This window comes from Condylura cristata, unplaced genomic scaffold, assembly GCF_000260355.1.
Source record: "Condylura cristata isolate star-nosed mole 26May11 unplaced genomic scaffold, ConCri1.0 scaffold00006, whole genome shotgun sequence".
Lineage (NCBI taxonomy): Eukaryota > Metazoa > Chordata > Mammalia > Eulipotyphla > Talpidae > Condylura > Condylura cristata.
In genome coordinates this window covers 38,082,162-38,095,321 of record NW_004567107.1, presented here as the reverse complement: position 1 = coordinate 38,095,321, position 13,160 = coordinate 38,082,162, and the positions used below count along the sequence as shown (strand labels likewise).

General features: G+C 36.7%; 1 protein-coding gene across 1 annotated transcript in view; it reads right to left on the bottom strand.

Annotated features, from left to right (window-relative positions):
- PTAR1 (protein prenyltransferase alpha subunit repeat containing 1) overlaps positions 1–7,317 on the bottom strand; it is a 39,395-nt gene extending 32,078 nt beyond the window's left edge. The window contains exon 1 of the mRNA XM_012721281.1: positions 7,221–7,317. Within this exon, the coding sequence (XP_012576735.1) occupies positions 7,221–7,306 (86 nt within the window). The 5' untranslated portion in view covers positions 7,307–7,317. The remainder of the gene's footprint in view (positions 1–7,220) is intronic.
- Between the last annotated feature and the right edge of the window lie 5,843 nt (positions 7,318–13,160).

Here is a 13,160-nt window from a genome sequence, read left to right as displayed (position 1 = left end):
GTAAAGAGATTTTTTTAAATGTGTGCTTTTTTCTTTTTAAAGAACAGAAATGGTTTTCACAGATTATAAGTGACATTATCTGTTATCTTTCTGTTATCTCCTGTCAAGAGGAGAGCAAACTGATACATGCAAAGAGGGGAAACTGTTCAATTACAGATTCTAAGAAGTCCTCTTTCTCTGTTAAGTCATCACCATAAATTGGTAGGAAGCTATGGAACTAAAATAAAATTGGCCCTGGAAACTCTGAACTGGATAGCTCAGAGGTAACAATCTACTTCTACTGATCATCAGAAGCCCTACCATTCTAGTTACTCTAGGTGTTACAAGTCCCTAACCAAATTCTTTTTCCAAGTTAATTTCACTTCTGAGAAAATCTGGAGACCTAAAGCTCACTGTTAATTGAGAGGTGTTTGTATATACCATATCAATACTATTTAAACATTTTCTGAGTACTACAATGTACTATGTATGTACTGTTATGTTCAGAAAATGCAAACAAATAAAACAAGGTTTAGGCTGCATAAAACAGACAGTTTTGCCCCAATGTTGTGTCAGTATCTATAATAAAATGGTATCACTTTGCTATTTCATTAAAATAAAAATCTCTGAGAATGGGGTAAATGCTGAGAGGCTGTCTAAAAGTCCAGTGTTTCAAACTGTTTTTGTATTTGGTGGCATTAGCAAGAAAGTTATCTAATTAACTATTAGGACAATCAACTGCAGATCTAGATCTATGTCTGATAAATATTTATTGAATCACTGGTATTTTTTGTTGTTTAGGTTTTACTAAATGAATTAGAACAATTAAACTAGAATTACCATAAAAAAAAAACTCAGTGAAATTTATTTCAAGAAATTTCTCTAAGGGCTAATAACCACTTATGTCAAAGAAAAGTAAAAATCAGTAATGTGACTGTTAAAAAAAAACAATAAAAAGTCTCGTGAGGGCACAAAGGGGGGCTTTAAAAATTAAATTCACAATGTAAAACTCTGCCTTGCTCACTATTACCAAAAATAAAATGCTTAACTACTTATTTGCATCTGTGTTTACAATACGTTTGGGAAGCATGTGGTTACTTTTGTGTACCTTCCTAACCAGAAGTCCCATTATGGGAATGGAAGGACACAATATATGATTTTGGGGTATGGGGGATTTGGCTCTGAAACCAGCTCCCTCAATTCTGTCTCTCTGAGATAATAAATTGCCATATCTAAAAACAACAATATAAAAGCGTTATCTGGGCCCTCCCTGGTGGCGCAGCGGGCTAAAGCACAGCACTAAGAAGCTTAAGCCATTTCCGCCTGAGTTCGATTCCCGCCTGCCCTGGAGGAGATCCACATGGCGAGGCAGACCTCTCCTGACCCGCCCGCTGCTCCCCTCAGCAGTGTACTTCATTAATCTGCCTGTTCTGCTCCCCACTCTGTCTCTGGTGAATCCTCTCACCCTCTGCATCTCTGGCCTGTACCCCAGTTCTGTATGAATAAATAAATCTTTAAAAAAAAAAAAAAGCGTTATCTGCATACACACACATTTTACTTGACTACCATTCTTCTAAAAAATAGTAACACAAGATGCTGTGGACATAGCAGGTGTTCAATAACTACTATTAAAAACTGATTATCCTTGCATTTCAGTGACAGTGTTCAAAGGACATTACTTCTAATTTCCTTCTAGCACTGTGGTTAGGTCTAAGTCCCAACTCTGTCAATATGACACTTGGATCCCACAGACCTGTTTCCTCATCTGTAAAATGGTAGAAATGCATTGTAACTCTGAAAAGGAGGAAATGAACAATAGGTCTCATATAGCTATTTAACTTTGTGATTGAGAAGACTGGCAGCTATTTGCTTTTAGAGACAATGGAAACAGTTATTTCATAGCATGTAAAGCATAGGAGAAAAAAATAAAGCGGAGCGTTAGTAGGATGTAAAGACAACAGTATTTAATTTTCCAAAGTTCAGGGGTTTATACAAGTCTCAGTTCTACCAATGTGAATTTAACAAGTCACTTCCCATCACCTGAAACACAAGAAAAATAAATAGTGCCTACCCTGCCTGTTACGAAAGGTATATGATACAATAAGGAGAACATGAGAATGTGGTAAAATACAAAGTCCATAAAATATGGTGAAGTATGTCATTAATTTTGTTAAGAGCCCAAGGTCAAAAAGAAATGTCCTTGTTTAACAGATAATGGGAGGCCAAGGCAACAAAAGCCAAGCTTTTATTAAGTTATCTGACCCTAAGATACTGCTTTGCTGCTTCCTAAAAATGTAAGATAGATTTCATAAAGTTAGGTAGGTCAGTAAGTTTTCAAATAACAATGTGTTTGACTTCCAGCTTCTCTGCCTAGTCCCTCAGGTCATAATCCATTTTTTTTTTTTTTTTACAATTTAGAATAGGACTCCAGAATTACTTTATAAACAGAAGAGACCTCATTCCTCCAGTGTCTTTTTTTTTTTTTTAATCAGAATGAGTATGGTATGCTGAGGTTAAGAAGATTACCTAGGGCTGTATTGCTAGTGACTTAAGTTAACAACTGGACCTTTGAATAGTTAGCCCAAGACCCTTGAAAGAAAAGTGAAGATAAAGACATCAACAAAAGCAAGCACAATTTAATTAATTCCTTCTAGACATCTGCCTATTTAAGTTTTAATTTCTTATACAAGAAATGTTGGAAAGCTTAAGAAAAACACCTACTAAAAATCATTTATCATCCTTCTATCACTATTAATATTTGTATATAAATCCTTTTCAAAAAGTATTTTGTAAAAGTGGGATTATCCTATACAAAATCTTCTGTAATTCTTTTAAAAGTAACCTAATGCACATTAAAACTTTTCCTGTATACTTTTTACATTTTTTTTTTTAAGATTTATTCTACTTATGCATACAAGAACTGAGGTGCAGGCCAGAGGTGTGTGAGAGAAAGGATTCACCAGAAACTGAGTGGTGAGAAGAAGAGGCAGATCCACTGAAATACACTACTGAGGGGAGCAAAGGGTGAGACAGAAGTCTGCTGTGACATGTGGGTTAGCACCCTGGTGGGGGATCAAAATCGTGCTCAGTGGCTGGTGATAGCCATGGGGAGGGGGGTGGAGGCTACTTTTTACAATTTTAATGATTGCAGTGAATGTGCAACCACACCTCCATTATTTTCTTATTAAGTAATCTTACAAGGGAAACAGAATTAACACCAAATAGCAACATAAAATGAACAAACACATTACTTAGGTTCACACACAGCATGGTACATGCTGCTGAATGCTCTGCTTTGAATTGTGGATCCATGAGCTTCCAAATGATGGTCAAGGCTCACAAAACACTGCTACTTATTGTTTCTCATGTTCAGATATGGTTGGACATGTGTCTGCACTTTTGAAAAATATTATTAGACAAGTAAAGTAGGGTCACTTATTTATAAAAGTAATACTGACCAGATCTCCCACATTGAAAAATTAAACTTTACTGACAATTAAAGTATCTCAGAGCCTTCAGGTTTTTCAGTTCAAAGATTACTATGTTTTACTGAAATTCTATTACTGATCTTATTTAGAAAAGAGCTACAAAAATCACTAAATCACTACTATTTACTATTCAAATACGTAACTGTTTAAACAATAATCTGGTATATTAAGACTGTGGTTTCCTATTCTTCAGTCCAATTTACAGATAATCTACAAATATCTTTCATTATTAATCCCTTATTCAGAAATTTTCATTAGGGTCTTACCACTGTCTAGCAATTGTCTTTTTATTGACCAACTCTATCTTGTCCTCCTGAGCTAAATTAGGCCTCTCTGTTATAAATTTTTCAAAGTATCCTTCTTACTCTTTGGGTGATGTATTTAAAGTTCCACTAGAGCAGGCACCATGTTTGACATATTCATCAGTTCACAGGGGGCTTCTAATCCCACGTGCCCAGAAACCAGTATTGCATTTGTCAATGTTCTTTCACTGAATGCATGCATAGAATGAATGAAACAGTCAAATAGTCAAAGACTTTCATAATTTGGTCCTATTTTATGTTTTTTAATCATATTTTGTTGCTTTTGGTCAATGTACTGCTCCCTAATGAGGTCTTTGACACCCTCTCCAGACTGAACCCTTTCTAACCTTCAAAGTTCAGTTCAAAAACCCAATCCTGTAACAGCCCTGGCCAAGATATGTCCAGTTTTCTTTAATGTCTAATAGATTCACAGAACACTTGTTTATTTACCGCTGGTCTAATTTTATCATAAATTGCTTTGGAAGGTTAATGCTTTTGGAAGCATTCATGTATGTAGGACTTAGGTCTCCATCTAATCTTGTACTGTGCCAACATAGCAGTTACTACACCATGTGGCCACTATATGTAAATTAATTAAATCAAAATTATATTTCAGTTTCTCACTGGCATTTAATCGTATTTCAAGCATGTAAGAGTCGCTACAAATGGCAAGTGGCTGCTATATTAGAAAACATTCCCATCATCACAGATATTTCTGGAAGTGCCTTGAGTTTAGTAAGAACTGTATTTTATACTTCCTTCTCTATACTGTAAATTTGGTACCCTACAGTACCTCATGAATAGTGATAACCTAATAAAGATTTAATAGAGTGGTAAAAAAATAACTTGCTGGGATGAGATCTTTGGCATGATACTAATTACAGTGTAAACAGTTTCTCCACATTAGCACAGGGCTTATGCCTTAAGCTGTGTCCATCTCCAGGCAAAGCTTCAGTTGTTTTATGATAACATTCTCTAGAAGATAATCACACAAACAACATATGTATGGAATTTTTCAATTTATAAAGATTTTCACATTCATCATTCAGTTTGCTAATATATTCTGAGAGACACAGGTATCAGGGTAAGTCTACTGTTTGTCTAGAGGCAACTAAGTAACAGCCATGCTTAAAATGATTTTTTTGCCTCACAAGATCAAGAGGAAATTGAGGCTGAGGGAGAATAACCTATCCCCACCCACCAATAACAAAATCCTAAAATAAAACAAAATTCATTATCTCTGACTATTCCTGGCTAGGTATTTGGAAAAAGACAATATGTTAGCAAGTGGCTGTTGGCTAATAAAATTACAATCTTGTGCTTGCAGGAAAACAATCAAAAAAATAAATGAAAAAAATTTTTGTATTATTGAAAATCGCAATTAAGTACTAACTATGAATATAGTCACTGTCTTTTTTCTTTTGATTAGAATTACATAGTTTATTTTGGAGATTAAAGGGCCAGAATGTGGGAAAAGTACAGACAATTTTGAATAGTCCAAATTATAACAAGTTTAAAAAGATAAATAGTAATATTATTGAAGGTAAATAGTAATATTATTGAAGGTGTAGGGCATACTAAAGTAAGGATGAAGATTAGTATTAAACAATGAGTTAAGCTATTTATATTTTTAGATTTATATATAATTTCAAATGATTAAATTTCAAAAGACCCAAATGTTTGTTAATAATTATAAATTGCACATTGATAGAGGCTATTAATAAGATTTCACCATAAACATATGATTGGAAGGGGAGTAAAGTCCTTTCTGCATCTCAGTAAGTGTGATCTAGAGGAAATGGGATGTGTTCCAAACTGCACTGTTTCAACCTGCCAAGTCACCAAACACTCAATCTTACTTTCTTCAACTACAAAATACTAATGCTTTTCTAGCCTACTTCAATCATTAAGATGACCACCATACTTCTGAGACTTCGAACTTCTAACATAATTTCTTCAAGAAAAAACCCATCAGTAATGAGAAAAAAGGCCCTTCATTTGTCCAACTTTTTTCGAGGATTTCTCTTAATTGCACTAAAGTGCTCATTCTCAACAGAGGTTTCAAAGGCTGATACATAACAAGGCATCAAAGCATTCTTTAGAAGGTCCAGTACCCACTATGGTTACTGCCAGGAAATCATTCCAAACACTCTCATTTTGAAAAGACAGCAGTCACAAGGGAAAAGGAAGTGGATGCTGTCAGAGGTGGCAGGTGTGTTTTGAGGCCAGCAGTATTTTGTTTTTAATGAGGCACAGTTGCAGATCTCAGATTGAGTGCCACAAGGGAGTGAACCATCTGAGGGCTTCGTAATTCTTTTATAAAAGCATAGCCTTGAAGAAAAAGAAAACTTCATTTAGATGTAGGCTTAGCACTTCTTTTACACAAAAAAGCTTAAGGATTTAGAATTTACAATGCTTAAAAATAGTAATTCGTTCGTTCCAGCTTCAACAAAACACTAAATGAAACCCCACACGCAATTCAAGTGAAAAAATGCAAAATTAGATTCAATGTTACTTTATTGGGGAGAGAGTGTGGGAGGAGGGGTGAGAAAAGGACAACACTATTGCTTCTTCCTTACTCTTGTGTAAGGTACATCTCTCCTTATTTTAATAGCTTCCTTTTCACTTGTTACATAAAAGTGTAAGTGTCAGAAAGAATACAGTTTCTTCTGCTTGTCTTCTCAGAGTACTCCAAGTTAAAGTGGAAAAGGAGGAGTGGTATGTGTGTCAATCCCGTAGTGTCCTACTTAAAAGGGCGGCAGTGTTAGGATTAAAAAAGAGTTAACATGCTCCCCGTAGCTATGAATCTGCTAATGGTAAAAAGTGCGGAGGCTTCACCCTCTACACCATACCCATGCAGAACCTACATAAACCACGTTCTTGAGAATGCTCTGGTCACCTTTAAAACACAGTAAGATTTATCGGAGGCCCTTGACGATCTCCGGCAAATGAGGGGAAGGTCGACAGCAGCCTCAAACTACCTCTATTTAGTAATTTGAGGGTTTTGTCTTCTTGGGGATTAGATGGTTCGTAACCCTCGCTCACCGTATCCCGGGATGAATCTCAAGAGTTGTGTTTACAAAGGATACAGAGACCCACAGCATGTGCCGGGTACCTAAGGGACATCAGATGCGGGCACACCGGGATGAAGTCTTTCGACTTCCGTGAACTCCTGGAAAAGGGGTGGGAATGAGAGCCAAAGTCGCTCTGTTTGATTTTCTGAGGTCACTTCTAGGGATTCGCCGGCGAGAGCGTTCCAGTAGCGGAAAGCGGGCCCCACCGCGGCGGGCGGCGGTCCGGCCGCGACCTCGCTCCGCGTCCTAGACCCGGGCTCGCTGGCCAGCACCCGCCCGCCGCCGCCCGCGGTCCGCGTTAGGCTGGCCCCGCCCCCGCCGCCCCCGGCGACCCCCGGAGGAGGAGGAGGCGGGGGTGCCCCCGGCGTGCGACTCACATGTGCGGATTTCTCCTGAAGGCGTTGGTGATGTCCTTCACCACCCGCTGCACCAACACCGCCACCTCCTCGCTCGTCTCGGCCATGTTGGCGGCGGCCGCGGCGGCTCGGGCGCGCCTCCGGGAGAGCGCTGAGCTGCCGGTAGGAGTTCCGCGGGGAGCGCGCGCGTACGCCAGTTGGCCGCGCCCCCGCCCCGCCCCCGCAGCCGAACACTTCCGGGTCAGCCCCCCGACCGTGGGGCGTGCCGCTCGCGGGCTCCCGGGAGGCTGAGTGGGCCCCGGCTGCCCTCTAAGTCCGTCGCGAAGTGTCTATGACCCTCAGTTGTCTCAGAAGCCTGCTGCAAATTTACCGCAGGTCAATGTCTCACACACAAAGTTTCTGTCCCGTCCTGGCCGAGACGGAAGGGGTCCTCAAAGTCCTCTCAGTGCGAGAGTCAACCTGAGCCCGCTAGCCACCCTTTCTCGCGTGTTCCGGAGATGGGGCGAACAAGTGTAAGGGTGCTGGCCCTCTGCAGCAAATGCCCTTAGTCCTGGGGCGTTTGGAGAGTTTGTTCGCTTTGTTTTCCCAGAGGGAGGGATGAGGCTGGCTGAGACCCTCCTGGATTGAGCCCTTATGCCGAGTTGTTACCATTTTGTCCTTAGTGACTATTTCAGCCTCCCAGCAGCCGTTTTCAGTAAGTTTGAAAAGCTTAATGCATGGAAGAAAGAAAAAGGAAAGTAGGGAAGTTATTTGTTACCTGGGTATAGGAAGTAGATGTACAGAAGTATTTTTCAGTTTGTGCTTCAAGTGTATTTCAGGTTGCATGTCCTTCGAACGTTTTGTGTCAGTTTTTGAGTTAAGAAACCAAACCGCTGACTGAGTTTTCTCCTACTAGCTATCTTGCTACAAATACTTTCTTAGGAAAAGCAGACTTTACAGTCCGTTTGAATTTTGAAATTCAAATTTTCATTTTATCAGATTTCCTTCACCTTCTGTGTCAAAAATCTCACTCTGATTTTTCACCTACTCCTTAAAAGCTGTATCTTTTAAAGACTTTAAAGAGAAAAAGAAGCTCACATTTTGTTTAATGTGAACATATGGAAAGCATTTGAAGAAGTGTTGATGTTTGTGAAGATAAAAACTATTCATTGCATGGTTAGACTAGACATATGGACTGAGGCTTTCTGGTTTTAAAAGAAACGAGCTAGAAATTTCACAAAATTGTAGAAAACCAAGTGGCATAGGGTTAAATGGGGTAGGTTCGAATTAGTAAAATTGAACAAACCTTAATTCTTGAGAGGTTTGAGTAAGGCAGCAAAATAAAAATGAACACCTATTAGATTCTAAGGCCTTAGACAACTTCAAATATCCTACTTACTCTAAAGATGTGATAGCAATTTTCAACTGATTTGAGTTGTGTGGAAGCAGCACCCTCAGAATACAAAAAACTCTTAAAGACTTTGTTTTTTATCTTAGCTATTAATGCTCTTTTTTTTTGTATTTAACAGGAAAAAAACTGGTCCCCCAAATTTTGATGTAAAATTGATAGTTGAGAAAGGCAATTTCTCTTTATGATTCTGTATATGCTCATTCCACATAAACAAGTATCCTCTTTATACTTACTTGAAAGTTATTAATTATGTCTCGTTTCTACTAGTTCACAAATTGTTTCCTCGATAAGATTCTATGTTTAGAACTTGGGTATTTTAGAATTGGAGCAGATCGATTTCTTATTCAACCCCCTAAATTTGCAAATAAAAGAAAGTGAGTTTCAAAAGAAGCCAAGAATTGAAATTCATGCGACTTTAATGTATATAAGAATAGGGTATGTCAAATTTTGCACATTTCTGTTGAAGAATCAAAGATTTATGATCAAGTATCTGCAAGATACATGTATTAATAATAATGAAATATTGTAAATGGTTTAAATGTCCAATGCTAGGGTATTGATTAAATTATAATAATTCTCTATAATAACATTATTTAGTCACTTAAAAACATGTAACTATTAGGGGGAAGTAGATTTGTTAGAGAATTTCATTAAGTGATACAAAGAAAAATATAATTTTGTGATGTGAAAGTTTTAACTTGAGAAGGAGTGTTGGAATGGTAAATTGTATGGTGCTACATGGAAACTAGACTTTTTGATAATGATCATGATAATATATATGTGTGTGTGTATATATATATATATAAATAAATATATATATATATATTTGTGTGTGTGTGTGTACTGGTATATAAGTATATACCTAAAATCTGTGTATAATGTAATGAACTCATGTTACTTCAATTTAATAAACACTTTTAACAAATATATGTTAATAAGTAGCTGGGTATATATAAGTTAATCATTTATCACTTTTGCATATTAACTTTTATAGAGATACATTGATATTTAAAGACCATGCCTCTAATTATTTGTTCACATGGTTTTGCTGATCTTCTCTACTCCCTTAGTCACATTTTTCAAATTTTAGAAGACTATTTGATGATGAAGGAAAATATAACTACGTAACAACAAAAACAAGTACAAAACAGCATATAACTCTTCATTATACAGAAAAGATTTTATACACACATACACCAGGAAGATATAAATTAAAATGTTAACAAGGTTATCTCTTTGTTATGAAACTAAAAGATAATGAAACCCTATAGTTATACATTCTTTGTACTCTCAGGATGCTCCAAATGTCATTCAATGAAAAGCCTGATATTGTGTTGAGGGGCCAGATGGGAAGACACCCCAGGCATTTTTTAGTAACAGGTCATAGTAAGTTATTTTGTGAAGAGGTAGAAATGACCTTGTTACCTGTTTCCATCTTCATTCTGTATTATACTACTTACATCACTATGATGTGTTGTTTATTCCATTTATTTATATTTGAAAACGATTTTCATTAGCAACATTGTGCAAGATGGAGGGTAAATAGTACTAAATGTTCTACTACTTGCTGACCGTTCCAAACACAAGTTTATTTTCTTAATGAAAAAATTAAATGTGTAGTTTTAAATGCTTAATTATACTGGTTACCATTGTGACTAACATGTACTTATGGAATGGCAATTCTCAATCTTATCAGTACCCTAAAATTTAGAAGCCAAGCATTTACTATAAAAGAAATAGAAAGGAAATAGTGTAGTAGTCAAGAAGCCATATCAGTTTATTTTTATGATTTTTAAGAAAAGTCAACATGAGTAATGTCTCCCTTTAAAAGTTTTTATTTAAGAACATTTCAAGAATAAGAATATAAATTAATAAATATATTTTAAAAGACTAAGGATACTAGCTGAATTATTTGAATTTTTTTTTGCTGTATAATACTGTTTTATTTTCATTGACATTTGATAGTTCTGAAATCTCATTCTTTGTCTTTGTCCACTTCTTTCTTCCTATTGCAGATGTCCAGGAGATCCATGATGCAATCATCAGTTAAAAAAAAAAAAAAAGGAGAAAATGTCTGGAGAGAAAAAGAACCAACCCAGGATCTGCAAATGTTCACAGCAATGGAAAAGGTATTTCTCTATGCCTCAATGAATGTTTCTGACATACTGAAGGTGTCAAATTGTTGTAGGAGTTTCCTTAGTAATACAGTTTTCATCGATGACTAAAAGAAATATATCTGCAAATATGAGTACATTATTAATTTTTTTCCTGCTTATGATGTATGTTTTTCAGTGTAAACATGATAGTGATGAAAACCATAGGTTCAGAAATTATATATGAAAACTCAGAAAGATAATAGGAACTTCATTTTAACTACAGAAGAGATTTTAAGCATTTTCAGGAAATGCCTAAAAGTAAGAAGGATTATACTTCTTTTCATCTTTTTCATTTCCCTTCTAAAATTAATTTTTTTCACTTAAGAAACTTTGTACTAAAAATATAGTCTGTAAAATAATTTCAGATTCAGAATTACAGATTCAGCAATGAGCACTAATGCCTAACTCCATTTTTTATATTATGTGTGTTCTTTCTTGTTTTACATTGAACAGTTCTCTGGGCTGAAGATTTTAGATATATTTTCAGAATTAAAAATTAATGTGTTATATCAGTTAAAAGGCGGTCAGGAAAACAACAGTGGCATTCTATAATTTAAGTAAAAGTTGAATGCAGGTAATTTGAGGCTTTTATCTGTTTGCTGGAAGAACAGGGATAGCAAATGTCATGGAATCTTTGAACTTTCCCCACATTTAGTAGTAAAACAACTGTCTCCACCTTGTCCAAAAGATACAACAAATCGCAAGAACTGGGAAGTTCCTACTAGCAACATTTAAGTGCGTCTAAAGAAATGCATTCAGAAATTGTTTCAAATATTTTGGCTGCTTTCTGTTGCTTCTATTTGCAATTGTCTTCTGGAATATAATGGTCTTTCCTTTTCTATTTTCCAATCTTGTGCCCTGGCTAGTAGATTCTATTCCACAAGTACACAGAGGAAAAGATTCTGTAGTTCCCAGTGCCTCTTCCACGTTGTTGAGAATTATTCTTTAGGAAGGGAAAATGATGATGCCTGAGTGACAGTAATCCCAAATTGCCAACAATCTGTTCGAAAGTTCAATTTACTGCTTTCTCTTTTTGCTGAACAAAAAATTTGTGAGTTTCCACTATGGGTCATGCTAAAAGAAGCATCCTACATGGATTCTAGTTATGGAAAATATGGCGTCATGTGTTGGATGCTGGTTCAGTTTATGTATCTATCTTGTATAACACTCCAAACCACAGTGAGCTGCCTATTTAACTCTATAATGGAGGTTCACCTCAAGTGAACCTCATTTGACTGTTTCATTAAGCCAGCTTCAGAATGGTAGGATGTCTGTTATGGTAAGTGAATCCATGGATACAAAACTATTACTTTAGCCCTTTTATTGTAAAATGTGTTCCTTGGAGAGTACATGTACTAGTTACACATTAAATGTGAAAAACCAAATTCAAACTTGATAACTTAAAACAACATTATTATTTCTTAGAGTTCTCTGGATTGGGGGGATAATCAGGTAGGCGTTAGTTACGGCTGTGCCATTACAGTCAGTTTATGACTGGGGCTAAAGTCATCTGAGACTTCACAGACCTGAACATCCAAGATTCTTTCTTTTTTTATTTTAAGATTTATTTATTTGTGCATACAGAACTGGGGTACAAGCCGGAGGTGCAGGAACAGTGAGAGGATTCATCAGAGACAGAGTGGGAAGCAGAACAGGACAAAGAACACTGCTGAGGGGAGCAGCGGGCAGGCCAGGAGAGGTCTGCCACCCCATGTAGATCACCTCTGGGGCAGAGGTGATTGAACTCATGCTGAAGTGGCTTTAGCTTCTTAGTGCTGTGCTTTAACCCGCTGTGCCAGAAGGGAGGGCCAAGATTATTTCTTTATTCAAATGTCTCTTCTTGGTCCCGGCACAATCTCATAAATAAAAATTCAAGAGTAGATTTGTATTTCCTCAAGAAAAAACAATAACAGCATGTACTTATCTCTTTATGTTAAAGGTAGATATGTAAGACATACTCAAAGGGAAATGACCTTCAGCATCCTCCCCTCTTTCAGTAGATGAATTGTAATTATGACAGTTAAGAATGTGTATATTCTTTAGTTGTTAAAACACCTCTGATTGCTGATTTCTTTCCACTTTTATATTTTGTGAAGAAACTATGAATAATATTTTCCTTTTTCAGTCCTCCCTGTGGTTCTTTATTTTCTGGTTCTAAAAATATTCGTATTTCTTGCTGTGGGAAATTATAGCTGGAATCACTTTGGCTTGACCAGAGCAAAACAAAAGACTAATAAAATAGAGCCAATCCTTGCCTCTGCATACCAAAGTCAGCATAACAGTTAACAACACTCACCTTTTCCATTTAGTCCTTTTGCCTCTGGGCCTCAATTTTTTCCACTTGACTCACTTTCCCTTACTTTCATGAACTAAGGAAATTTCTTTACCGTTTGACCTGGTAATCTGGATTTGGTA